The 27,443-nt window shown below is 39.1% G+C and overlaps 1 protein-coding gene across 1 annotated transcript in view; it reads right to left on the bottom strand.

The window, feature by feature from the left end:
- The window catches only part of LOC114642770 (olfactomedin-like protein 2A), a 52,629-nt gene extending 33,724 nt beyond the window's left edge, over positions 1-18,905 (bottom strand). The window contains exons 1-2 of the mRNA XM_028791594.2: positions 18,658-18,905; positions 1,721-1,975 (exon numbers count right to left, since the gene is read on the bottom strand). Coding sequence (XP_028647427.1) covers positions 1,721-1,975; positions 18,658-18,732 — 330 coding nt within the window. The 5' untranslated portion in view covers positions 18,733-18,905. The remainder of the gene's footprint in view (positions 1-1,720; positions 1,976-18,657) is intronic.
- Positions 18,906-27,443: the final 8,538 nt, after the last annotated feature.

Genomic DNA, 27,443 nt, shown 5'->3' on the forward strand with positions numbered 1-27,443 from the left:
GGAGATGGAGTGTAGTGCAACAGAAAAAAATAATATACACTGTGAATAGACTGGAATACAATCCAGGGTTAGACACATCTCTGATCTTATACTTCCTGGAGTTTCTTCATAACCCTCTAAAGTAAAGAGCATCCTTAGCAAATGGCTGTATAATTCTAATTTAAATAGTGTGGAAACCTTTATGTGTTTTTTATTATTATAATTATAATTAAAAGGTTTTATTTACTGTAGGCATATTGCTTTATAATCCACCACAATCAGTACCATTAAGAAACAATAAAACAAAAAAAACAAGTCCTTCATTCCCTTTTTTCCATATCCTGAACAATGACAACTTGGCATGCACAAAAATATTGTGTTTCATTTTGTTTCATCATGGCTTAGCTCTATCACACTTAGTAACATTATATAAATGTACCACAGCTTTAATTTTTTTTTAAATATAACGCTTTGCTTTGATGAAAAATGTAGTGTCATCAATTCATGTCAGATTTATTATCACGTGTAAACAAAGCAATAAAATTCATATTGAGCAACATGTATCCTGCCTACACCATTCTTGTCCAGCAGCCCACATTTTTCTCTATATGTTAAAAAAAATATAACATCACAAAAAATAGGCAATGGTGTAAGAGTTTTCTTTTGCATACAGTTATAAAAACCTGGTGCTAAATTTCATTTTATATGTGACTTCACAACCACAGATTGTACATTAAAAAGGGTGTATTTGAATTTTAAGTTTTTTGTAAGAATACAAGGGAAGCAACATTGCTTGGCAAAGAGTATACTCTTTTTGACCCTTATATTTCTTAGGAAAGAGTTTGGATTAAAATAAATGGGGAAAAAACTGCCTTGGAAGTTCAATATGGCTAAATACAACCTGCATTGAGGCATAAACACATACTCTTAGACTAAAGCTGTAATCCAGTGAGGCCAAGAAACTGCTATCCAAATCAGCTGATATGAAATCACTATACCTGAGATCTTAGATGAGATCCTGTTTTTGTGGGTACAAAACTTAGTGTGTGCTGATAAAGGCATCCTCCCATTAGACCCAGCACACTCCTATTGCCTGATGGCAATTGTAGTCCCCATGTTGGCACTTCCAAAAGGTAGTAGATGAGAAGAAGCATACAGTATGTGTGTATATATATTATTACTCAACTTTTTTCCTTGGCCAATGGTGCAAATTCCACTCATCCTGACAGAGTATAATTCTGTTATTTATTTATTTTATTTATTTATTGTGAAATGTCACTGTGAATTGCTGGCTCATCACTACTAATATACTGTATATTAAAAGTAGCCCGGGCCCTGACCCAGATGGCCCTTCTGGTCCTTTAGTCTACAATTGGAACCTTATGTAGAATAACATAGATCTGAATCATGTCATGTAGATACCTAATTACAATGTTATTAAAAGATTATTAAATATATCAAGGATTATTTTCAGTTGTAGTATTAAATAAGTCAAGGATTTTTGTCAGTTTACAATCCCTGATTGAAATATTTTTAAAAAGAAAGGTGTAGGATAATGAAATGGCAGCTTTCTTGAAAAGAATGAGTGTGGCAGCCTAGCATGCGGAATGGGTGATGAAAGACAGTGGATACATTGGCTGCAACACTGTTATATTATCATACCAAAGCAGTGTAATTTATATGGTGATTCCTTTTTCTTCTCAGAATTTGCCATATTTTTAAATTTTGGTGATGATCATACCTTCTCCACATCTGGGGTTCTGTTCCTCAGTTTCTCCAACTTCATTTCAGCATCACATGGATTGTACCCTGAGATTTCACACTGGCACTGGCATTTGGACTTCGCGGTGGATAAAGGATTGAAGGAAAGAGGCTTTGGTATGAGGGCAGCAGTATTATTCCCTAGTCTGCATTTCTCCAGCTCAGGACGCCGCAATATACACCGACATGTGCAGTCTCCATCACCAGCAAACATGCTGCTGCCGCTCACAGAGTCCTTAAGAGGAAGGCAAGTGAAAATAAATGCAGTTAAAATTGAATTAACAAACAGACCTTTCTAAGTAAAAGCTTTTTGGCAACAAATCCATAACACTGCAACTGCTCAACTAATTCCATATTGTTTATACCTATAGAACTCACAAATATGAAGATAAAATCAAAGAAAACAAAAATTTGCATCTGTCATATATAGGTAATATAAACAGGGTTATAAAGGACATCCTATCTGCATCTAATATAATATATTTATTGAACTTTAATTATGCTAACAGGATATAGATCCACTTTAACTTTTTTTGTTAAAAATTACATTTTTAAAGGTTTAAAGTACAAAATCTGTTTTTTGTCTTATTACTGAAACCTGACTTGGTAAATCAAATTTGTATTCCTTTAGCTGAGGCAGAACCAAATGGTTTTACATTTCTTAATTAATGAAGGGATACTGGTCGAGAAGCCAGCCTTAGGGTAATTCTGTGTGACAAAGTGAAAACTACTGTACTTCTAAAAATGTAGGTGAACTTAAATCATTGGAGGCACTCACCAGGGCCATGTTCAATGTTCATGACTGAATTTGATGGCCTTTTATCTTTTATTACCCATAATTTATGTATGACCATTTAGAGTGTTGATGGTGGATTTTAATATCCACTTAGGAGTGGAAACTAAAATTTTTAGCAAACATATTAATCATCTGTTAAACATAACAGATTGTCAATGGCCCGACTCATTGTCATAATCACACATTAGATCTAAGTATTATTTACACAGTTGAGATTCAAAATATAAATATTAATTAATTCAATTAAGTTATCTATGATCACTAATTAATTACACTTGATATGTTTTTGCCCATATCAGTACAACACAGATTAAAACAAGGAGTGTGTAACTTCTAGACTGTAACTCTGCATCAAAACTTGTAGATATTTTGGAAAATGGATGGATGGATTTACCGTATATACTTGCATTTAAGTTCTCATGCGTATAAGTCGGGCTTGATTTTACTGTATAATTTCTGGTGTTTTATAATGTCAGTCGTTTAAGTCAAATGTGGAAAACTCGCGCTGTCGGAAAGTCCTTTGTCAGGTTGAATTGCGACCTCCAATGGCAAAATATTAGAAACACTTGTAGAACTTTTCTTACATATTTCCGGGTGAAGGTTCAGGCTTCGCACGTCATTCGTTCCTTTTGTTTACTTGCTGCACGTTGTGAGAATAGTTTGTCCTTTTCTCCTAGCATTTGAGCCATTAATGCTGTGCATCCTTGCGGAAAAGTAAGTCTATTATAGATAATTTGATATAAAGAGGTTCAAATGTTTGTTAAACTTACACATGCTGAGTATTTAAAATGTGTACTTGTACGTAACATAACTTAGTGTATGTATTTAATTTTGTTTACAGACCACAGCAACAGGAATTAAAATACTTCCTGAGTTCAGATTGTGTTTGAAGTTAATCCTTACCTCGATATTTGGAAAGGGGAGCTTACAAATAAAGTTGTACCACTGTAAGTTAATAGCGACACCTCCCGTGGCCAGACATCTGATCGTGTCTACTGTCGTTTGGACTTTATCTCACCCCATTTCTTACACCAGCCTGTCGTACTGAGGCCAGCTCTCATTTATACACGTTATTGGTCCGAGAGATTATAATGTGCTAACGCCCACCTGAGAGAGTAACCATGGAGAACACTGCCTTTTTTTTCTATGTATTGTGCCTACATAACCACATGATAATACCCGAACAATTCCGATGTGACGTTTGCACTGTTTTGTGTTTTTTGTATCTCGCATCCTCATACACCTTCATCATAAGAGCATCCCATATCTACGATGAAGCGTTCGATCAGAAGAAAACATGAAGCTGGATTTAAATTAAAAGTCATTGAAGTGCCGAAAGAAACTGGCAACTGCACTGCTGCAACAAAATTCGATGTGTCTGAGAAACTTGAGTGAGATTGGAGGAACAGGCGTATAAGTCAGGGTCTGATTTTATGATCGATTTTTTGGGTTTCAAGACCCGACTTATATGCGAGTATATATAGTATTTATGTTAAAGATGCAAAAATTGTAACTTTTTTATCAAAAATGAAAAATAAAAAATTACACCTCCCTAATTTAAAATGTATTGATATCGACTAATTAAAAAAAAATCAGGCCCACCGTATATAACGCAAATTTGCACTGGCAAGAATCTGTACTTCAGCACAAGAACTAAAATGAACGCAGTGAATGACCCTTGCAATACTCACTTTTGCACATACCTACACTCTCACAGAGCAAATACGCAGTTGGAAGTTCACCTAAAACACTCAAAATCCATGCAGAAAAATGGAAGAAGGAGTGTACAAAGTCCACATAGCATCCAGGTTTAGGATTAGAACCCATCACACTAAATCCACAAGGCTAATCACTATGTGATTCCATGCCAAAAATATACATTAGAAGCATTTTTGATATCTAAAATGTGTTTTTAACATGTCATAATGTAATTATGATTAGTCAAATTAAGGCATTATATGTTAAAATGTTTTGCATTGTAATGGTGCAAATGAAGGAGAGAAGAACCCCATTTACTTCCAGTGTCCAAAACACAAAACAAAAATAAGCATGCAGTTGCACAACAGAAATCAGGCACAATATGTGCCATTTTAGTCTCTGTGACTTCTCAAAATTATCAGCTCTCTTGAGTAGGTCTGTGGTCTTCAGACTGAGACATCATCTTCTGGGAGCCCACAAATTTGTGTCATCATGACTGGAAGAGGCGTGGTTTAGCTGAGTGGGGGTGTGGCTGAGGTGCTCCTCACTGGGTGGCTCTTTAGGAGCAATGGAGGAGAAAAGAAATGGTCTTGTTAGCATTGGTACTTCTTGTCCCGACAGGGTGTTGCATACCTTGTTTAGGCCTGGAAGAGTGATCCTCAGGCACCCATGCATGACATCATGCAGCCAGTATAATTTAGCCACTTATTAATATCTAGCAAATCACCTTTTGTTTACCTTTCCCTGCATTTGAAAGAACCTGCCAGCATTGTCTCAAAAATATAACTGTGCATTTTTACTGTTTGTAAGATAATTAAAATGTTTTATTTAGAAAATAAGAAACAGGCTTTACTATATATTTAGATCCTATTTCTTTTTGACAAAATAGTTTTTAAAATGACAACCAGCTTATAAAGAGGAGAGAGAGGGATGAACTTTGTATTTCTATGTACTTCTTAAACTGCTCACATTATGAAAAATTGTTACACTTACCATATATAAGTAATGAAGTGCATACAATGTAGTTTATCATGGACAGTTTATTGTACAAACAAACTCCTCTAAAACAAGTAATACATGGAATTATCAACCTTAAAATTTACAGTCTGACATGGAGCAACTCACTCTTCTCATGCTTCAGTTGTAAAAATCTGTAAATCGTTGCAATGGATTGTGATCTTGAAAGTCAAGTTGAATAAAAGACATCTGCCAGTTATGTAGTAATAGTAATAATATGGCATAACCTTGTTAAAAACTCACAGAATTTGTAAATAACCTGTATACTTGTTTTGTTTTTGATGTGATTTAAGGAGATTTACTAATAATATGTTAATAATAAGTTTCGAAGTTTCATGTTCCTAAATACTGAATATCAAAATAGCAATTCAAGTGCTTAAAATTTGAATTGTTTATTTTTTTGTGACTTAAGTATTTCCACCTTTAATTTCTAGAGTCCTGTCAGTAAGCCTATTGCATACATGCTTCAGTAAGTTTTCTCCAGTCACTTTGGTTTCTTCCAACATCCAGAGCCATGAATGATAAGGAGCCTGGTGACTCTAACCTGATGTAGTGTGAGAGTGGATGTGTGCACTATGATGGACTACTTTGTGTCAGTTCCAACCACATTAAATTGATTTAGATAATCCAGAGTCACATATAATGTAGCTTTAACCAATCCTGGTGGCAACATACCTTAAATGTAACAACAATCATAATAGGGAACCCAGTAAACACTAGATGGACTGCTGCTGTATGTTATGTATGTCCTTTAAGGGAGAAATGGGACTCAGGATGAAGGAAGAAAGCCTTACACTCTTAAAAATAATGGTTATTTAATGGCATTGTATGATACTTCATTGGGTTGTGTGGTTCATTGTAAAACTATTGCTTGACAAAGCATCATTTCATTGTGGGGAGAGTTCTCTGCATATGATGTTGGCCCTTTCTGCTTTGAAAAACTTCCTAATACGTAGGGAAAAAAAACCTGAAATTTTCAATGTATGGTAGGTTTCCTAGCAGGTCACTTAAGAACATTCAGTGTTATTGTATGCAGCAACAATCCTTTTAAAATCATGAGTCATTGGTATTTCACAAAAATGTTACCATCTTATTCTTCTTCTTCATCTTCACCTTTTCTCATTCCTATGTAGGGCTGACTTTCTTATAGGTTTAGGTGTGATTATTATGTCCAGATGACTTTCCTGATGCCAACCCTCCCCCATTATTTACTGTATGATGCCTGTTAGAGATCTAAAGAAATAAAAGTTCTTTCTGGAACCTTCATGTTGATGGGTCTTTTGAGATCCAAAAATGGTTCCCCAATGGCATCGCTCTGAAGAACCAGTCAGGCACCTTTACTTTTAAGAGTGTAGGAATCACAAGAGGGATTCCTTACAGTAAAATTGACCCCAGATGTAGTCCTGGAAGTAGTCCAGAGTGTAATGCTGCTTCTCCACCAGAAGGAATATACTTTAGGCCAGAGCCAATGAAGGAGTGGAAAGGGGAGACATAGGGAAAAAGAGGCTTTTGGTGCACAGAACTAGAACTAGAACTTGGGTAGATGAACCACACATCCTACCTTGTAGTGAAGGGCTTGAACCTGTGTACTTGGGCCTGTAGGGGACATCACTGAGGCCCAAACTCCAAGACAACAATGCACCACACCAGTCCCACTTTAGCTACTGTGCATTTAATTTAAACAATACATTCATAACAGCTTTTTTTCTTTGTTCAAAATACAGCACAACTCTTTCTCTTCTTTTTTCCTTCTTTTTCTCCACCTCCACTCCTCCCAGGTGAGCTTTGTCCTTCCACCACACCCAACTCCTTTGAGTCATGTGGCATGTTCTCTTTTAACTCCAGACCTGGGAATACTTCCAGTGCTTAATCTATTGCCCCTGGAAGCACATCCAGGTCAGGCAGGACCATCAGGGTCCTTGTATCATTAGTGTCCAGGAGCTCCCCATGGGGGCCCCAACAGAGCACGACAAGGCAGGCCCAGAGGGACCACAACTCCCATGCTGTCCTGCGGGTGTCCATACTGGGGCTTACTGAGGGGGAGACAATCTTCCCATAGCAGGCAGTCAGCCACTGTACTGACCTGTCCGTTTCCTGAGTCCATCCAAGTTGTCACTCAGTGGCTGTTAGGACGCCACTCTGGCTATAGCTGCTGTAACCTCCATGACAAAAGCAAGGCCCTGTGTAATGCTCAGTGTTCTGTTGTTTTGCCCCCTTTAACTGTGTACTGTGTTTAAGTTTTTGTTATTCCTTCCTGTTATTTCCTTAATAAAACTCTTTTTTTATTTTACAATTGAGCTTCCTTGCTGTCATTTTTGGTTGTTGACAGCAGGAACTAGTGTGTGTTATCCTTTAGGTGAGATTATTAAATGGAATGTATATTTATTGTATCCTTAGGTGAATTGGTGGTGTCCCACCTTGAATCCTGCTTTGCACCTGCTACTTTTTTGGGAAACATTCCAGCTCCCTGTATGGATGAATATTACAATAGCAACAGATCATGACATAGGCTATGACACATCCTCACTCATTCAATGCACTTGCATCAGACTCCCAGATTGTGAATAAATAGTTGAAATTTCCAAACAGCAATTCCAAAATTTATTTATTTGGCATTATAAACCCATGCACAATTATATACAGAATATCAATACCAAAAATGAGATGCTGTCACTTTAGATCATTTATCTACAAGATTAAACAGTAAACTAAATCTGTGTAAAGACAGGTGCACTATACACTCTTAAAAATAACAGTTCTTTAATGGCATTTTATGGTTCTTCACTGGGTTTTGTGATTCCTCTTAGAACCATTGCTTGACAAAGCACCATTTCATTCTGGGAGCTGGTTCTTTGTGCATTAAGACATTTCCTAATATGTACAGAAAAAAATGAAATACTTAATGTATGGTAAGCTATCTAGCAAGACAATAACAGATTAGGAAAACCTGAACTTAACCCATGTAATTGCATTTAGAGAGAGCCCTCCTAAAATCATGGACCCATTGGTATTTCACAAATCTGTTTCCATCTGTTCATTATTATATGATGTATGGAGCTTGTCCCGGATCTAGATTGTGATGGATGGCCGGCTACATATTCCGGCCCTCACCCCCAGGCCACCAGGTGGAGCTCTCCCGACAGCATGGTCGTTCCCTGAATTCCAGCAGGGCTGTGCATATAAACTACAAAGTCCATGATACCATGGGGACCACCGGGAGTCACTGTAGGGAGGCTGGTGGACTCTTACGTACCCTATAACCTGGAAGTATGTCCTGGTCACGTGAACAGGAGAAATGATGTACTTCCAGGTTGAAGAAAAGGACTTCTACCCTGACCCGGAAGTAATAAGGACTTGTGGACTGTTGGGCAGGAACACCTCCAGGTCAGGGAGTATAAAAGAACTCTGGGAAAGCCCAGACACTGAGCTGAGCTGGGAGGAAGGGTGGCTAAGTGTCTGGGAAAGGAGGATTGTGTTTTGAGAGAGTATTATTGTTGATTAGTTGCTGTATGAGTAGTGTGGAGTGGAGGGTGCTTGGTGCACTGTATTATAAGAAAATAAATAACAGTTATACTTTTACCTGCTGTTTGGCGTCGTACCTGAGGGTTCAAGGGAGCATTAATACTCCCTACTGTTACAAGATCAATAAATGTTCTTTTTGGAACCAACATGTGGATGGGTCTTTTGGGGACCAAAAATGGTTCCCCTATGGCACCTCTCTGAAGAAGAACCTTTAAGAGTGTACTACCATTTGTGACATCACCTTGTTTCCTTTTGGAAAGCATAGTTTCAAAAGGGCAAATATATACTAATATAACAAATCGAAAAGGTATGAATTTGTTAAAAAAACAATATAGTTGTCGCATCTGAAGTAGACAAAAGGGGCAGATAGTGGATTAGAAGTGGAATTTGTTTAGCCTGAACTACTGAACAGCTACAGGTCTTGTTTTAAAAGTCCTAATGTCTGTAGTAGGCCTATGTGTGCCAGGCTGTACATGTCAGACACTGCCCCTGATATGTGGCGCTGAAGTCATTAAAATCCATAGCAAGAGATCAAATTTTACTTTCCCGACAGACACTGTAGGTATGTAAAAGGTAACGTATTACGGCATTGGTAGTGCAGTGCTTAGTACCGCTACTTTCTGGATCCAGCAGATTCACACCCCATGCCCAGTTACTGCCTGTGTAAGACTGGCGCATTTGAACGGGATTTCCTCCCACAATCCAGACATACAAGTTAGATTAATTAGCAACTTTAAACTCACCCTGTGCGCGAGGATGCGTGTGTCACGTGAGGCCTGCCATGGACTGACACCCTGACCCTGACTTGGATTGAGCAGGTTTAAGAATAGTAAAGTATTGTGATGGGATTAAAAAACACTCACTGAAGAAGACCCCTTTTTGGAGTGATCTGTGTTTGCCTGTAGACCAAATTGCAGAAAGTTCACATGAATCTCTGCATTATTATCATTGTAAAATGCTAAAAGCCTGTTGATTTTTCAGTAAACTTATTGTAGTAGATTTTGCTCAATAAAGATAATTTGCATTTTTGTATACACTGCCCTGCAATGTTTTACTGTTAAAATCAAAGCTACATCTAGTGAAAGTCATCTGCTGGACACTTTGGATTTGAATAGTACATTTTTGTTTTTCTTAAAATGACCGTAAATTTAAAGTCAAGTATACCAGTACTTTAAATTACATGTCCACAATCTAACGGGACATATAAACTGTTAATGGTTACTTAAAGCTGTGTTATATTATACAAGGACTGTTTGTCTTGCTTTCTGAAGTCTGACAAGCGGGCTGTGAATTGGTTACTGTTTGACTAACTTCCTCTTGCTCTGTTACCTCTTCCTGTGACAAGAAGCTAATATAAAACACAGACATCAGGACATGTACAAATATGTTTAGCCGTGAAAAGTTTGCAATGTTGTTTAGGAAAAATAAAAACTTTTCTAAATCAGAAATGACAATTGGGTGACCAGCTTGGCCATTCAAGATTTTTCCATTTTTTAGCTTTGAAAAACTCCCATGTTGCCTTGGCAGCGTGTTTGGTATCATTATCTTGTTGTAGGATGAAGTGCCATCCAGTGAGTTTGGAGGCATTTACTGGAACTTGAGGAGATGTTTCTATACTCCGCAGAATTCATGATGCCACTGCCATCAGTAGTTACATTAACAATGAAGGTCAGTGTGCCAGAAATGCATGCCCACGCCATAACACCCCACCACCATGTTAAAAGATGTGGTGGTATGCTTTGAATCTTGTGCATTTGTGTACCATCTTCAAACCTTAGTGAACAAATGTGTCCTCTCTCATCTTACATTACAGTTTTACTGTAAATGTAAGCGAATAAGGACAACATTGAAATATTGGAATGGCACACAATATCGGTAATCCCTTTCATTCATCTCAGCTTCTCACTGTGTGTATTTGTAGGCAATGCCAGCTTTATCACATCTTTTGCTCTCACTAAAATGTTACTTGGCATCAAGCAGAGATATAAAACCACTCCGCACAGAGGAGAAATATCAGGGTTCAGAAAGCAACCCCATAACGGCACCCACAGAGAAGAAACCCTCAAGTTTTCCTTGGCTTGAGACTTACATAAGAAATACTGAGCCTTGATGGAAACAATGCATCTGTGTGCGTTTTAAAGTAACTTGATTTCAGGTTTAAAGTTTAGAAAAGGATCAAAAATTGAATCCGTCTTCAGATTGAGGCTACCTGGTTTCATAAAAGATGATTTTTTGACAGGTTGGGCTGAAAGTATCATGTAAAGGGCACATACTGGTAGAATTAAGTGAAAAATGCATGGGCTCGATTAGCAGATCAAAAACAAATTACAACATAAACGTTTTATAACTTCTTTTACAATTTATACTTTTTTTCATTTGCTTTTTATGTTCACTTAAAAGATTTTACAGAGTACTGGTCGGTTTGTGTGGGGGAAGACTGAATGCTATCACGATTCTATTAATTACATGCTGGTGTTACTCCAGATACATAAAACAGCCAAGAAGGTGACATTTGCATTTGCCACCAAAGCCTGGGCTGGTGTGGGTTTTGATAGTTGTGCACCACTATTTGGACGAATACTCAACAGTTTGTTTATTGTTTAATGAGGTCCCTGATATTTGTTGGTGTACTTTTGAAAACTGTCACTCGAAGCCTGCTGTGTCTGACACTCTACTGTCCCACCTTTTATTTACTTTGTTAGCCAAAGACACACCATTATCACAAGAGGCCATGTGAACGCTTCAGGATTAGTACTTAGCCAGCATCCTGGCATTTCATTACTGCCCTTTAATGTATTGACTATACAGTACAAGTTTCTTGGCTTTACTGCTTGATTAAGTGTTCTTATGTTCTGAACTTTTGCCCTGGTTCTTTCATCACTCATTTCTCGGTGGTCAAGTAACAATCACTGGCTAGTTTCTGCCAGCCCTTGTTTTTGACCTTTCTGACTAAAACTCCACAGTTCTTGTGACTGCCTGCATTCTGTCTTGTTACTTTAGCAGGTCTGATCTGCATACCCTAACCTCAAGCTACATATATGAAAAAAAAGTGTTTTAAAACTTTTGACTGGTAATTATATAATATATATATAAAATAAATATTTTCATAGACGGCCGGCAGCTCAATCCGGTCGGGATATCCCAGAATGGGAAGAATGGACAAGGGCAGCCTTTCCAAGGCACTGCCTCCCCCAGGGCGCTAGGTGGCAGCTGCCCTGGACGGTAAACATACTCCGGATTCCCGCTGGGCATCATGGGAAGTGGAGTCCATTTTCTCAGCCCTGTTGGGTGCCATGGGGGCCACCACGAGGAGCTCCTAAAGGACCTGGGGACTCTTTTTTTCCCTACAACCCGGAAGTACTTCGGAGTCACGAGGACGGAAGCCCACAGTACTTCCGGGATGCTTGAGAACTGATGATGTGGCATTTGACCTGGAAAAAGAGAAGGAGCACTTCCAGGTCATGGACTATTTATTTATTTATTTATTTATTATTAATTTTATTGTAATCATTCGGTACATATAGATCAATGTTTTTCAAAAAATAGGATTGAAAACAAATCAAACTCCACCCCTGAGAAGGACAGCATGGCCAAAGGAGTAATACTTAAGGCTTGTAAACATGCCTAAATTGTTGAGTTTAATAAGGCAAAAAAAGATAAATGGAGAAGGAAAAGAAAAGCGGAAATAATTATTTCTTCTTATTCTAAAATAATATTGATTAGATCCTGCCAGGTTTTGAAAAAATTCTGTACAGATCCCCTAACTGAGAATTTGATTTTTTCCAATTGTCAAATAATATAAAACATCAGTTTCCCACTGACTTATCAGAGGAGAGTTAGGATTCTTCCAATTTAACAGAATAAGTCTGCGTGCTAAAAGTGTAGTGAATGCAATCACCGTTTGCTTGTCCTTCTCCACTTCAAGTCCATCTGGAAGAACACCAAACACAGCTGTTAGTGGGTTAGGAGGGATTGTGACACCAAGGCTGTCTGAAAGGCACTTAAAAATTTTGGTCCAAAATGATGTTAGTTTGGTGCAGGCCCAAAACATGTGACCCAGTGAGACAGGAGCTTGGTTGCAGCGTTCACAGGTTGGATCTTGCCCTGGAAACATTTTAGAAAGTTTTAAGCGAGACAGATGAGCTCGATATATAATTTTGAGTTGAATAATTCTATGCTTTGCGCTTATGGAGCTCGAGTGAATTCTCTGCATTGCTACCTTCCACTCCTTTTCTGATATATTAATTAAGAGATCTTCTTCCCAATGTCCTCTTGGATCTTTGAAAGGAAGGGACTCTAATAAAATTTTATATATTGCAGAAATGGGTCATGGACTATTTAAAGGACTGGTGAAGACCCAGCAAGAGAGCCGGAGTTGGGTAGTAGAGTGACAGAGCTGCTGGGAGGAGAGGAGGATTATTGTTATTGATTTATTGTATTATTATTATTGAGTATTGGAGAATTGTGGTGAGTATGGTGCTTTGTGCACTGTATTTGAAGAAAAATATTAAAATTCTTCTTGGTGCTGTGTGTGTCTTGGACGTCTGTCTGTTGGGTTTCATGGGGCAACAGCGACCCCTATCGTCCACTATATATATATATATATATATATATATATATATATATATACACATATATATATGGTTGAAATAGTTTACTGTCAAATAAATGCAAAGAATACGCGACACGTGTTTCGCCCTCATAATTACCCCGATCTACATGCTGTCAAATAAATGAACCACACGCCGTGGCGCAACGTTAGGGGCATCGCCTCTGGCGCTGACGTCCGAGGTTCGATTCCCGAGAGGGAGTGCAGTGGAGTGTGTACGCCTGATGAGCCCAGAATGAGGGCGAAACACGTGTCGCGTACTCTTTGCATTTATTTGACAGTAAATTATTTCAACCATTCTATGATCTGCTCCTCACAAACTGAGGGCACCGTGGCGGATGTTAGCAGATTGCTGGCCAACCACAAGCGTTACCTGGTAGGTAACCACCCATACAATCAGATTGTGACACAGACTTCGAATACCGTGAATATATATATATATATATATATATATATATATATATATATATATGTGTGTGTGTGTTTGTAGCTGGAGATCCACAAAGGGAGAAAATGAATTACGTATCATAAAGTAGTTTTTATTCCTGAGCTATCAGCTCCTGCCAGTGTCGTGGCGAAAAATTGTCACCAAAAGGCTTTTACCTGAAATGAAGGCAATTAGGACTCAGAGGATAGGCAAACAGAGTCTATAGTTTTATTGCAATAAAACAACAATAATAACACAGACTCAACCCAATACGGCCAAATTGGACTGAGCACTGAACAGGCCAAGAATCACAGTTTATATAATTATTTCTTATCATTCTGACCTTGCTCAAATTAGCTCATTCACTGTTCCCTCTGACTCCCCTCTCCACCTGTCCAGCCGGTACCTCGAGTTCTCATGGGAACCATTATTATCTCCTGACTTCCTTCTGCAGCTGGCCACCTGTATTTTTACTGTCTATTGTTCATTTTAACTTTCTGTTTTTGCTTATTTTGATTGGCCTCATCTGGGCAGATGTTCCTTCTTCCATTTTTGGGCTTTCTCTTATCACTTCCCCTTCCTTGGCTTTCAAGCTATTTTATATTGGTGGCTAGCTGCTAAGCTTTAATTAAAAAGAAATACGGCATGTGCTTTTATTTAATCATTTGCTTGGCATGCCTGACTTGCATTTATATCTGCACTAAGGTTAATGTTTATATATTTTTCTATATTTATTTATGCATGAATACAGTAATTTTATTTTCCATACATTACATCATCTTGACCTCATTGTAACAATGCATTTGCTGTTTCTGCTGACTCACTATTCCAGCTGGTTCCTCACGTGCCTACCCTGACCATTGTTCTGTATTCCGTCATTGGTATCATTCCTTGCTTCCTAGCCTTCAGACAACAGGTGTTCTCCTTATTCCCCCTTTTGTTGTCCTCGGATAGTTTCTGTACGTCATTCTCTTCCTGCTCTATTCTTCCTTTCCCAATATTTGGTAATTTTGCTTCAAGCTTAACTAGAAAATCCATTATAACTAATGTCTTTATTTAACTATTTGCTTGACATGTCTAATTTATGCTAAATCTAATGCTTCAGAAGCTGTTAATTACTTTTATGTCTATTTATGCTAATACATCCAGGATGTATGTCTAATCATAATACATCTATGATTAGACATACAAGAATCAAAGGCTCAGGAATAAAAACTACTTTATGATACGTAATTCATTTTCTCCCTTTGTGGATCTCCAGCTACAAATATGCAAGAAATATCACAGACCGTCACTTCCATATATATATATACACAGAGTATGTATATAGTAAGGCTTCTAAATTCTTTTGGGACTCCCCCCAACGTGACGACACACCAAAGAGCATCCCAAAGCGAGATCACCATGTCTGTGGGAAGACAGGTTATCAGTTGCCAGGGCAACCGCTGGCTCGATTGCAGTTGCGCTATAAGCGCTTGCCATTGATGGGTAATGCAAAGGAACATTATAAATGCAGGAAACTGTATTACTTGGCCACAACTCTGCCTGTCTGCTGTGTCTGTATGTAGGAGAGCGGCAGATCCTGCTACAATAAATAACTGTGCTGTTCCTTTTTCAAGTTGAATAAAGTTGGTTTTGCTAAAGTACTGACACTCGGCCTTGTGTTCTGGGGTGCAGGACAGGGACTCATATACCACAATATTATATATATAGATATAGATATCTATATATATATATCTATCTATATATATATAGATATATATCTATATATATATCTATCTGTCTATCTATATATATATATATATATATATATATATATATATATATATATATATATATATACACACACACACACACTAACAGTGAAGAGCTTTAGAACACCTCAGATTTTCAAGTTTATTTTTTTTTATTTTATTTTTTAAGGCTCAATTTAATCGGTTGCAATGCAATGAATGACCTAAAATGATGAAAAGATAAGCAATAAACTTCCAGAGGTTTAAAATTAAAGATGATGTTGCAAAAACTAAAAAAAGGAAAATTCAGAAAATTACAAATGGGCCTTCTTCAGGGAACAAATAATAGGTTACAACATACAGATGTTCTGCAGCAATTAAAGTAAATTAAGCCTTGCAAGTTGAAGCAAACAATTTGCACCGGTGTCCCAACTTCTGTTGATTACTTTAAAAACCCTCTGTCTGTCTTAAAGCTGAGTTAGAACAGACTGTTACTGCACCCTCTGAGGTAATACTTGGACAATATTACACTGTAGAAAGTTATAAATTCCAGTGATGATGACAAGAAAATGGCAATTGACAAATGAAATAAGACAGAGCATTATTACCCCTGGAGAAATTGCAAAAAGAAACCAAAGTGTCAGTGAGTATGATGTTCTATACAATCCAAAGGCAATTGCAAGCTTGAAGAACCTCCGCTAGAAGGAGATCTGGCAGACCCAAAGTCACAACCCAATCAGAAGACAAGTTTCTGAGGGTCACCAGCTTGTGTGACAGGCGCCTCACAGCACAACAAGTCTCAGTAAGTCTCAGTTTCTACTGTGAAGAGGAGACTTTGTGTTGGAGGTTTGACAGAGTGGCAATAAGAAAGCCATTTATTAAAGAACTAAATAAGAAAGTGAGGCTTGCCCGGGCCATTAAATACCGGCCGTTGACTACTGCAGACTGGAAGATCATCTTACAGACCGATGAATCAAAGTTTGAAATCTTGGATTCATCACACAGGGTGTTTGTACACCGTTGAGATGATGAAAGGATGGTCCCTCTGTGTGTGACACCAACTGTCAAACATGGAGGAGGAAGTGTAATGGTCTGGGGTTCTTTTGCTGGAGGCAGAGTGGGTGACTTGCACATAGTGACTGACATTCGTAATCAAAAGGGTTACCACAGCATTTTGTAGCAGCCCACAATACGTTCTTGTCTGCATCTAGTAAGTCAAAGGTTTATCCCACAGCAAGACAATGGCCCAAGACATACCTCCAGGCTATGTCAGAACTACTGTATATTTAAAGAAAAGAACAAGAAGGTACATTTCAAAATATGGACTGGCCAATCACAATCTCCAGACTTAAACTCCATTGAGTTAGTTTGGGATGAACTGGACAGAAAGGTGAAAAGAAAGCAACCTGCTTTCCCATATTGAAAGAATGTCATGTGTGTGTGTTTGGCTGTTATATATGCTATTCTAATGAATCAAAACTTTGAATAAAATTTTGTACACTTAATGATTCCTTGACTTATTCTTTTTAATTGCCATTGTTTAACATTAATTCAATAAGACATTAAACTGCATGAATTTCTATAAAAACTGAAGAAACCGATGTGTTCTAAAACTTCTGACTGGTGGTGTATATACTGTATACGCACACATTTACTGTATATACAAATACAATAAGAGTTTGGGTTAGACTCCCACAACACATAAACTGAAAGGAGGTACCATCACTTCACTTTTAGACCTGCATGCTAGGCGGAGTATGGTGGGCGCGCCCGCCCCTTTTATAATAAGCCTCAAAGAGCCGGAGCATTCCAACGTTATTTATATTTTCTTATGTAGATTTTACTTGTAATAGCCCTAAATCGCAAACATTTTCAATTCTAAATTTCATACGAATATCATGAATATGTTTTATGAAAGTTTGTTTCATTTTTTTAAATCGGCACTGCCGCTGACGCATCACAGGTGTCCTTTAAAATTCTGACAAGTTAACAATACAGGAAACACATAAGAAACAAGATGATAAAAGAAGTAAGATCGTTCCATGAAGTAAAATCACTTGAAAAATAAAAGACCGATCACAGACATACGCGCCATTGTAAAGTGTGAATGGAACAGCAGCCAACAGGTCGCTGCGAGGGCCGTTAGCTGAATGGCGCTCTCGTGCGTCCTGATGTGTAGCTCCGTTAATCTCAATGTGCTGCGCTCTTGTGAAGTGTTCCGGTACACCACCAGGAGAGAAATGCACTGGACATACTGAAATTGTCTTACTATTCGGATTTTTTGGCCTCGACATTAACTGTAATATCTGCCGATGCACATTTTATGGCTCTTTTCCGATCTTTAAGGCACTACAGCAGTTAAGACGTACAGTATATGCAGCCTGAAATATCTAGACGTCTGGGGAATGGCAAGAGGACAGAAACAGTGGAGAACACCACACCACAAGCAGAAGGATGGACTATAGTACAAAATTACAAATCAATTCATTGGAAAGGGCAACGCATATAAAGTCTGATCAATAATCAGAAATGCTAAAAAATTCTCAGATGCCGGCACTTACTAAATACACTTGTTCGTCTTGGGGCGTCGTTCGCCTATTTTTGGCGTTGTTGTTCAAGAGCCTTTTTACTGTCTGTAATTTCTTTCTTCCTTGTATTCCTTCATTCATAGGTCCATCAATTTACTAATCGCATTTTTTATATTTAGAGCTCACGGAGAGCATGATTAAAAATCCCGGGTGCAGATGGTGCAGGACCGCGAAGTTCTGGTCCATCGCCGGGAACACTAACTCACGCACAGCCCCTGCATTATTGCCCAATTAAATTAACTCATAAATTAATTGCACAATGCACGTATAAATTACTGTTTTATACAGATTTTAGTTTATTGCCGTGTAACTTGCTAATGCATTTAAAAAGTGATGTGTGCGTTGCTTTTATCCTCTATGACTTTCTGCCGCTCCCTATGCACCCGACATTCCCAAGCCAACATTTACTGCACTTCTGCAGTCCCACTGAGCGACTGCTGTAGACCCCCATTTAGGAAGAGGCACCGTCGACGCAGCGGAAGATGCTAAACTGAGATATTGTCGGTCCTCTGGATGAATGTACTCACTGTGCTGGTTACAGATGGAACCCCGAGAGCCAAAGTCAGCAGGGCGCACTGGACGATACTTAGGATCCTTTGCATGTTCCCCGTTCGATTTGGAAGAGAACAGATAGTATGCAGTTAGAAAGGGACGACACCTCCTTCTCTCTTTCTGTCTCTCTTTGTCTCTCGTGCCAGTCTGCCTGGGATATACCAGTCTCCGGTTCCACATAAATCACACCTGGATGACTCACTTTCTGCTCACATATCAAAGGACAAACTTCAGGTGAAAAGAGACGCTGCCGCATCCGCGCCACATCGAGAAACAGCGCCCCCTGCCGCACAGAGATCACGGACAGCTGTCAATCAATGCGTCGATCTGCTGCCGAGACACATTTATAGGCACCGGCAGTTTTTGGATTACTTTCTCTGTAAAACTCAGCAAAATGCACAACGCAACCAGGTAACAGGTGATGAAAGAGAATGGCAAAAGATGCAGGTCATTTAATTATAGCAAAGCCAGGACAAGTCAGTCGAACCGCTCATTTAAGCCGGAATTTACAATTTAACGTTACGATACGTTTTACATTAAGATTGATCTTTCAGGGGCAGATTTAGCTTTTTACAGAAGCTCTTTAAATACACAAATAGGTAGATAAATAAATAAATTTACACGCAGACTTTGGTCCGAGCACACAACGGAATGAGTACAAAGACAAGAATATTAAAATGAAAAGAAAACCTCTGACTTGGCAGTCCCAGTTCCAGTTAGGCATCATGCTGGTGGTATAAAGGAGCCCCAGTGAAAGGGGTACACTGAAACTCATTGATAGTCATCAGCTGCTGACTGTGCTCTTAATACAAATATTTATCCATTATTGTCAAACTGTTCATTTAAGGTTTCGATGTGTTTTGTGGACAATTTATTAACTGATACGTTTAAACCTTTAGATTATACTGGTCTGCACCAAATCTTCCAGCGCGAAAAATCGGTGCATAGTTTTATAGATTTAAAGGTGCTGAATCAATTGGCTCTGACGGTAGGGATCTGCTGCCGCAATCAGAAAGTTGCCTGTTCGAATCCTGTAAACGCCAGCAGTGACTCTACTTCGTTGGGCCCTTAACCTGTAATTGCGTCATTTTGGGTACGACATTAATCCGCATCCACCCTTGCAGCAGGTCATCCAATTTAGAGGGAATACTTGGTCGGTATTGGCACTCCAGCCACCGTAAAAACCTCCAGTTAAGTGTTGAGGTGTCACCCGCTGCCCTCAGGTCCCAGTGCAGGTGGCTCGTCGTGTGGTGGGTGCGGTAACACTCTATCAGCGCATGCTCACAACAGGTCCATTGCTGAAACAGAAATTTCCCTACCACAAACCGTTTTCGTGAGATATTGTATTCAATGAAAAACGCCGTTTTGAAAAAAGAAAAGTTGATTAAAAGCTACATTTATTCATGGCGTAAGTATTTTCGATCTCAGAATATTATTTGAAGTGTATTTTGAGTTAAAGAAAAGTACCTTTCCTCATTCTTAACGTTTTTAGAGGTGGAAACCATTCAAAATCCAAATTATGTGCCTCACGTTTTTTGCTCTCAATCAGATGTTTTTTCCGTTTCATTTTATTCTTTCAAAATAAGCAGGAATTAATATTAAGAATGTTAGAGATATGCCGTTTTTATTGTTCAGAAGAGGGCATTTATTTATTTATTTTTGTAACAGATATTTGCAACTTCGGGTTGATCCATCCATTGAAATGACCAGATAACAGGTAAGAATATAAAGCTTTCTTTATCGCAATAACAAAAGTTATTGATTTTACAAACTGACGAGTGGGTTTAGATAGAATAGAAAGAGATGTGGACGTGGATGAAGTCTATGATAGAATCCACCGTGAAACACCTTCGGAGGATTATAAGCGGAAAAAAAACGGTGACTACCTTTTGATATAATTTGAAATTATTTTATAGGCCTATGTAATTTAAAATTTTTAATTCATGATATTTTTAATTTATAATTATTTCAAGTCTAAATAATATTACACTTTTTCTTTAATGCACAAACCAGTGTGTTTCTTCGTGCCAGTCCCAAGCCCGGATAAATGGGGATGGTTACGACAGGAAGGTGTACAATTTTGCCAAATCAATATGCGGACAGATGATCCGCTGTGGCAACTCCTAACGGGAGCAGCCAGAAGAAGAAGAAGAAGAAGAAGAAGAAGAAGTGTATTTTTTAAATTAAAACCAGATTTGGCTTCAGCAGTCTGTAATCGATAAGGAAACTAAACGTTTAACTCAAGCGTTTTTTTATTTTATTTTTGATTGAATTTATTTTTTACTTTTATTTTGATGTGTTATTATTATTATTATTATTATTATTGCAGGCCGAAGAAACAAAGTCGCGTTGTAGACAGAATTCCGTACCTTGAAGATAAGCACAGGACAAGTACCAAGAGGAGGTGTGTTGGTTATTTTTATTCCTAAATATTTATCGCACATAAAATCAATGAAGTAAGGTACCAACTTTAAGTCATGACAAGAAGAATAATCTGATGATCACAGAAGTACAGGTATGTCACAATTGGACCAATATTTTTTAATTTGATAAACGTGACTATTTTTAATTTGATTTTAACTGATCACAATAAAATGAGGGCGGCACGGTGGCGCAGTGGGTAGCGCTGCTGCCTCGCAGTTGGGTGATCTGGGGACCCGGGTTCGCTTCCCGGGTCCTCCCTGCGTGGAGTTTGCATGTTCTCCCCGTGTCTGCGTGGGTTTCCTCCGGGCGCTCCGGTTTCCTCCCACAGTCCAAAGACATGCCGGTTAGGTGGATTGGCGATTCTAAATTGGCCCTAGTGTGTGCTTGGTGTGTGGGTGTGTTTGTGTGTGTCCTGCGGTGGGTTGGCACCCTGCCCAGGATTGTTTCCTGCCTTGTGCCCTGTGTTGGCTGGGATTGGCTCCAGCAGACCCCCGTGACCCTGTGTTTGGATTCAGCGGGTTGGAAAATGGATGGATGGACAATAAAATGATAAATTGCTTTTAAAACGACTAGACAAAACAGACTATATCAGGCAAATCCAAAAAGACAAGAGGACTAATAAAAAGCACAATTTAATCAAATAGCCAGCAGGGTGATTACAACCCCATTCACTTGGGTTTAATTACAGAATTTGAAGTCTTTACCTTCAAAATGCTAGACAGACATCAAAAAATGGGGAAAAGAATAAAGAGACATAACATGTTACAAAAATATAAACCAGAAGTCATTTTTACTCCATTAATTAGCTACTCAATCTATCTATCTTTTATGAAAATTGTACTGTTTTTAGCCGTTCTTGAAGTGTTGTTTTAATATTTTTTTCACTGACTGTGAGGATGCACTCTGTGAAAATTGCCATTTTGTATGTAATGAATGCTGACTGAGTGCTCATTGCTATTCATCTGGAATTGACAGTTTAAATTACAGTGGACTACCTTACAACAACTCTATCCGGGAGTATAAATAAATAATTAAACATATCAATTAATATAGGAAGTAACAATAATGAAGGTGACCAGAAGATCAGAATATGTTAATATATATTAAGTACTAGCCGTCCCCTGCAGCTTCACCCGCGTAGACGTGAAACTGGACAGTGAGGAGGGCCCGCCCGGCTCCCTACTCCTGACGTCACGCTTCCTCCTCCCCTCGGCCCACAGCCTCTGTCCCGGATTAGCACGAATATCTCGCTCCTGCAAGTGAACTAAGATTCTTATCGCGATGAGAGAATTCACAAAATCAACTGGAATGTTTGAGCAAATTCTAGAAAAAAAGCCCGATCTAAATCGTTTTAAGTAGTTCTCTCGTGAAACAGGCAGCCACACAGACAGACGATATACTGTATACAGAGATATAACCTGTGTATATTTGAGTGTGTCCCTTGTGTTGCCTGTGTGGGTCTCCTCCAGGTGGTCCTGTTTCTTCCGACTTTTCAAAGACATGCAGGCTCAAGGAATTGACGCTGATGTTGAGAAATTGACCTGTGTGGACTGCTGCCCTTTACAGGTGTTGTCCCTGTGACCCTGCCCTGGATAAGCAGGTTAAAAAGAAGATTGGAGACATGGATGGATGGATAGACATTTGAGTGTTACTCAAATCATGCCTTATATATATATATATATATATATATATATATATATATATATATATATATATATATATATATATATATATATATATATAATATTTATAGTGTCCCAGCCAGGTTGAAGCCCCTTTTGGAGTGACTGTTGGGTCCGATTGAGGGAGGGCGGAGTACAGCGTGGAGGACTGACGGCGGGGGTATGATTGATGCTGAAAAGGGAGGTGGTACCCGGGACAGGAGGAGGGTCGAGAGGTTCGTTGGAGAAGGGGTAGAAGGTTGTGTGGTGGGGTTACAAAGTCGGCGTTTGTCTTTTTATGTTTTTTTTTTTTTTTTTGCTTTTCTTTAACGGTGTCTCTCGGGACCGCAAATAGAGAAATATAGGCGATTGTAAATAGTTCAAAGTCAAAGATGTTCATTTTTTTCTGTTATAACCCTCTATTTTTTTTCTTCTTTATTGTTCAAGTAAACTGTTTTGTGAGCTTTACTTCGTACGTCTGTTTTTTTTCTTTTTTTTCGAACCTGTCGAGGCGGTCATTACAATATATATACTGTATATATGTACAGTACTGTGCAAAAGTTTTAGGCAGGTGTGAAAAAATGCTGTAAACAAGGAATGCTTTCCGAAATATAAATAATGATTGTTTATTGTTATAAATTTATAAAATGCAAAGTGAGCGAACAAAAGAAAAATCTAAATCAAATCAATATTTGGTGTTACTACCTTTTGCCTTCAAACCAGCATCAATTCTTATAGGTACACTTGCACAAAGTCAGAGATTTTGTAGGATTCTAGTCAGGTGTATGATCAACCAATTCTACCAAACAGGTGCTAATGATCATCAATGTCACACGTAGGTTGAAACACAGTCATTAACTGAAACAGAAACAGCTGTGTAGGAGGCTTAAAACTGGGTGAGGAACAGCCAAACTCTGCTACCAAGGTGAGGTTGTGGAAGACAGTTTCATGTCATGGCAAGATTGAGCACAGCAACAAGACACAAGGTAGTTATACTGCATCAGCAAGGTCTCTCCCAGACAAAGATTTCAAAGCAGACTGGGGTTTCAACATGTACTGTTCAAGCTGTTTTGAAGAAGCACAAAGAAACAGGCAACGTTGAGGATCGTAGACGCAGTGGTCAGCCAAGGAAACTTAGTGCAGCAGATGAAAGATACATCAAGCTTATTACCCTTCGAAATCGGAAGATGTCCAGCAGTGCCATCAGCTCAGAACTGGCAGAAACCAGTGGGACCCAGGTACACCCATCTACTGTCCAGAGAAGTCTGGCCAGAAGTGGTCTTCATGGAAGAGTTGCAACCAAAAAGCCATACCTCCAACGTGGAAACAAGGCCAAGCGACTCAAGTATGCATGAAAACATAGGAACTGGGGTGCAGAAAAATGGCAGCAGGTGCTCTGGACTGATGAGTCAAAATTTGAAATATTTGGCTGTAGCAGAAGGCAGTTTGTTCGTCGAAGGGCTGGAGAGCGGTGCAATAATGAGTGTCTGCAGGCAACAGTGAAGCATGGTGGAGGTTCCTTGAACGTTTGGGGCTGCATTTCTGCAAATGGAGTTGGAGATTTGGTCAGGATTAATGGTGTTCTCAATGCTAAGAAATACAGGCAGATACTTATCCGTCATGCACTACCATCAGGGAGGCGTATGATTGGCCCCAAACTTATTCTGCAGCAGGACAACAACCCCAAACATACAGCCAAAGTCATTAAGAACTATCTTCAATGTAAAGAAGAACAAGAAGTCCTGGAAGTGATGGTATGGCCCCCACAGAGCCCTGATCTCAACATCATCGAGTGTGTCTGGGATTACATGAAGAGACAGAAGAATGTGAGGAAGCCTACATCAACAGAAGATCTGTGGTTAGTTCTCCAAGATGTTTGGAACAACCTACCAGCCGAGTTCCTTCAAAAACTGTGTGCAAGTGTACCTAGAAGAACTGATGCTGTTTTGAAGGCAAAGGGTGGTCACACCAAATATTGATTTGATTTAGATTTCTCTTTTGTTCACTCACTGCATTTTGTTGGTTGATGAAAATAAATGATTAACACTTCCATTTTGGAAAGCATTCTTTGTTTACAGCATTTTTTCACACCTGCCTAAAACTTTTGCACACTACTTTATATGTACACAATGCAATTTATTTTTGTATAGCCCAAAATCACACAAGTGCCACAATGGGCTTTAACAGGCCCTGCCTCTTGACAATCTCAAAGAACACAAGGGAAAACTCCCAAAAAAACCCTTGTAGGGAAAAAAATGGAAGAAGCCTTTGGAAAGGCTGTTCATAAAGAGACCCCTTTCCAGGTAGGTTGGGCGTGCGGTGGGTGTTAAAAAGAAGGGGGTCAATACAATACAATACAATACAATACATATATATATATATATATATATATATATATATATATATATATATATATATTGTGATAGATGGTCGGCCGCTCAACCCAGCCAACACACCCAGGATGCTAGATGGCGACTTCCCTGCAGCATAGCAGTGTCCCAGATTCCCTCAGGGCACTATGGGAGATGGAGTTCGGCTTCACAGCCCTGCTGGGTGCCGTGGGTGCTGCTGCAGGGAGACACGGGGATTTCTCTTTCCCATATAGCCCGGAAGTACTCTCAAGTCATGGGGATGGAAGGACAGGAGTAGTTCCAGGCTGAAGAAAATACAATTCTCCATCTGACCCAGAAGTGCTGAGGAATCACATGGACGGAAGGACAGAAGCACCTCCGGGTCAAGGACTATAAAATGGACTGGTGGAGACCCAGCAGGAGATCCAGAGTTGGGAGGGGGTGTGACGGAGCTGCTAGGAGGAAAGAAGGAGAGAATTGTTGTATTGATTAGTTATTGATTTATTGTGTATTTGGTGGATGTGGTGCTTTGGAGGCACTATTGATAAGAAAAGGATTAAAATACTTCTTAGTGCTTTTAAACATGTGTCCAGAGCATCTGTCTGTAGGGTTTCGTGGGGCATAGCACCCTCTAAGATCCACAATATATACAGTATCTCACAAAAGTGAGTACACGCCTCACATTCTTGTAAATATTTTATTATATCTTTTCATGGGACAACACTGAAGATATGACACTTTGATACAATGTAAAGTAGTCCGTGTACAGCTTGTATAACAGTGTAAATTTGCTGTCCCCTCAAAATAACTCAACACACAGCCATTAATGTCTAAACCGCTGGCAACAAAAGTGAGTACACCCCTAAGTGAAAAATGTCCAAATTGTGCCCAAAATGTCAATATTATGTGTGGCCACCATTATTTTCCATCACTGCCTTAACTCTCTTGGGCATGGAGTTCACTAGAGCTTCACAGGTTGCCACTGGAATCCTCTTCCACTCCTCCATGATGACATCATGGAGCTGGTGGATGTTAGAGACCATGCTCTCCTCTACCTTCTGTTTGAGGATGCCCTAGAGATGCTCAATAGGGTTTAGGTCTGGAGGCATGCTTTACCCTCAGTTTCTTTAGCAAGGCAGTGGTCATCTTGGAGGTGTGTTTGGGGTCGTTATCATGTTTGGAATACTGCCATGTGGCCCAGTTTCTGAAGGGAGGGGATCATGCTCTGCTTCAGTATGTTACAGTACATGTTGGCATTCATGGTTCCCTCAATGAACTGTAGCTCCCCAGTGCTGACAGCACTCATGGAGCCCCAAACCATGACACTCCCACCACCATGCTTGACTGTAGGCAAGACACACTTGTCTTTGTACACTTACAGGTGTACTCACTTTTGTTGCCAGTGTGTTGAGTTATTCTGAGGGGACAGCAAATTTACACAGTTATACAAGCTGTACACTGACTACTTTACATTGTATCAAAGTGTCATATCTTCAGTGTTGTCCCATGAAAAGATATAATAAAATATTTACAAAAATGTGAGGGGTGTACTCACTTTTGTGAGATACTGTATGTAGTCACACACTTGCGCTTGGGAGCCAACCAAAGGGACCAGAAAACGCCAATTCCACGCCAGGCTGGGGGGCGGCGGGTTGCACTAAATGTCTCTCTTTTCTCCCTGCAGACCACATACAAGAAATCCTGCCTGTCCCGGCCCCGAGGACATCACTTCCTGGGAACTGACTATAAAAACTCCCTCATCCTCATACTTGAGCAGTTCTACTTTGGACTCAAATCTGAACACATTGTACTAAAACTTAAACCTTTTTTGCAGCCAGTGAAACTATACGGGTGGCTGCTCCAAACCTTCGTTGTGTGTAAAGTCATGAATTTCACAATATACATACACATATAGGCACTGTATACATTTGTTTAAACTGAAGCATTGACATTTCAAGACTTCTCAAAGACACACCGTGAGCCATAGACGAGACCAAACTGGCAACCTTATGGTTTAACAGCTTTGTCAGTCCAGCATTTGCTTTACTTGCTTGTGTTTTGAACGTCTGAGTACAACCATTTAGATAGATAGATAGATAGATAGATAGATAGATAGATAGATAGATAGATAGATAGATACTTTATTAATCCCAATTTATTTTGACCAACTCTCTTTTTACACACAGCCATGTTTTTGTTCTGTCTTTAAAACTTTGAGCCATCCTGTAAACAACTTGACTAGCAGCTCTCATCGCTTTTCACCAACAAAAGACCTTCATACCTCTTAACTTCAAAAGGCCCAATCTGGAACATTTACCAAGAAGA

The sequence above is a fragment of the Erpetoichthys calabaricus genome, chromosome 1 (genome assembly GCF_900747795.2).
Source record: "Erpetoichthys calabaricus chromosome 1, fErpCal1.3, whole genome shotgun sequence".
Classification (NCBI taxonomy): Eukaryota; Metazoa; Chordata; class Cladistia; order Polypteriformes; family Polypteridae; genus Erpetoichthys; species Erpetoichthys calabaricus.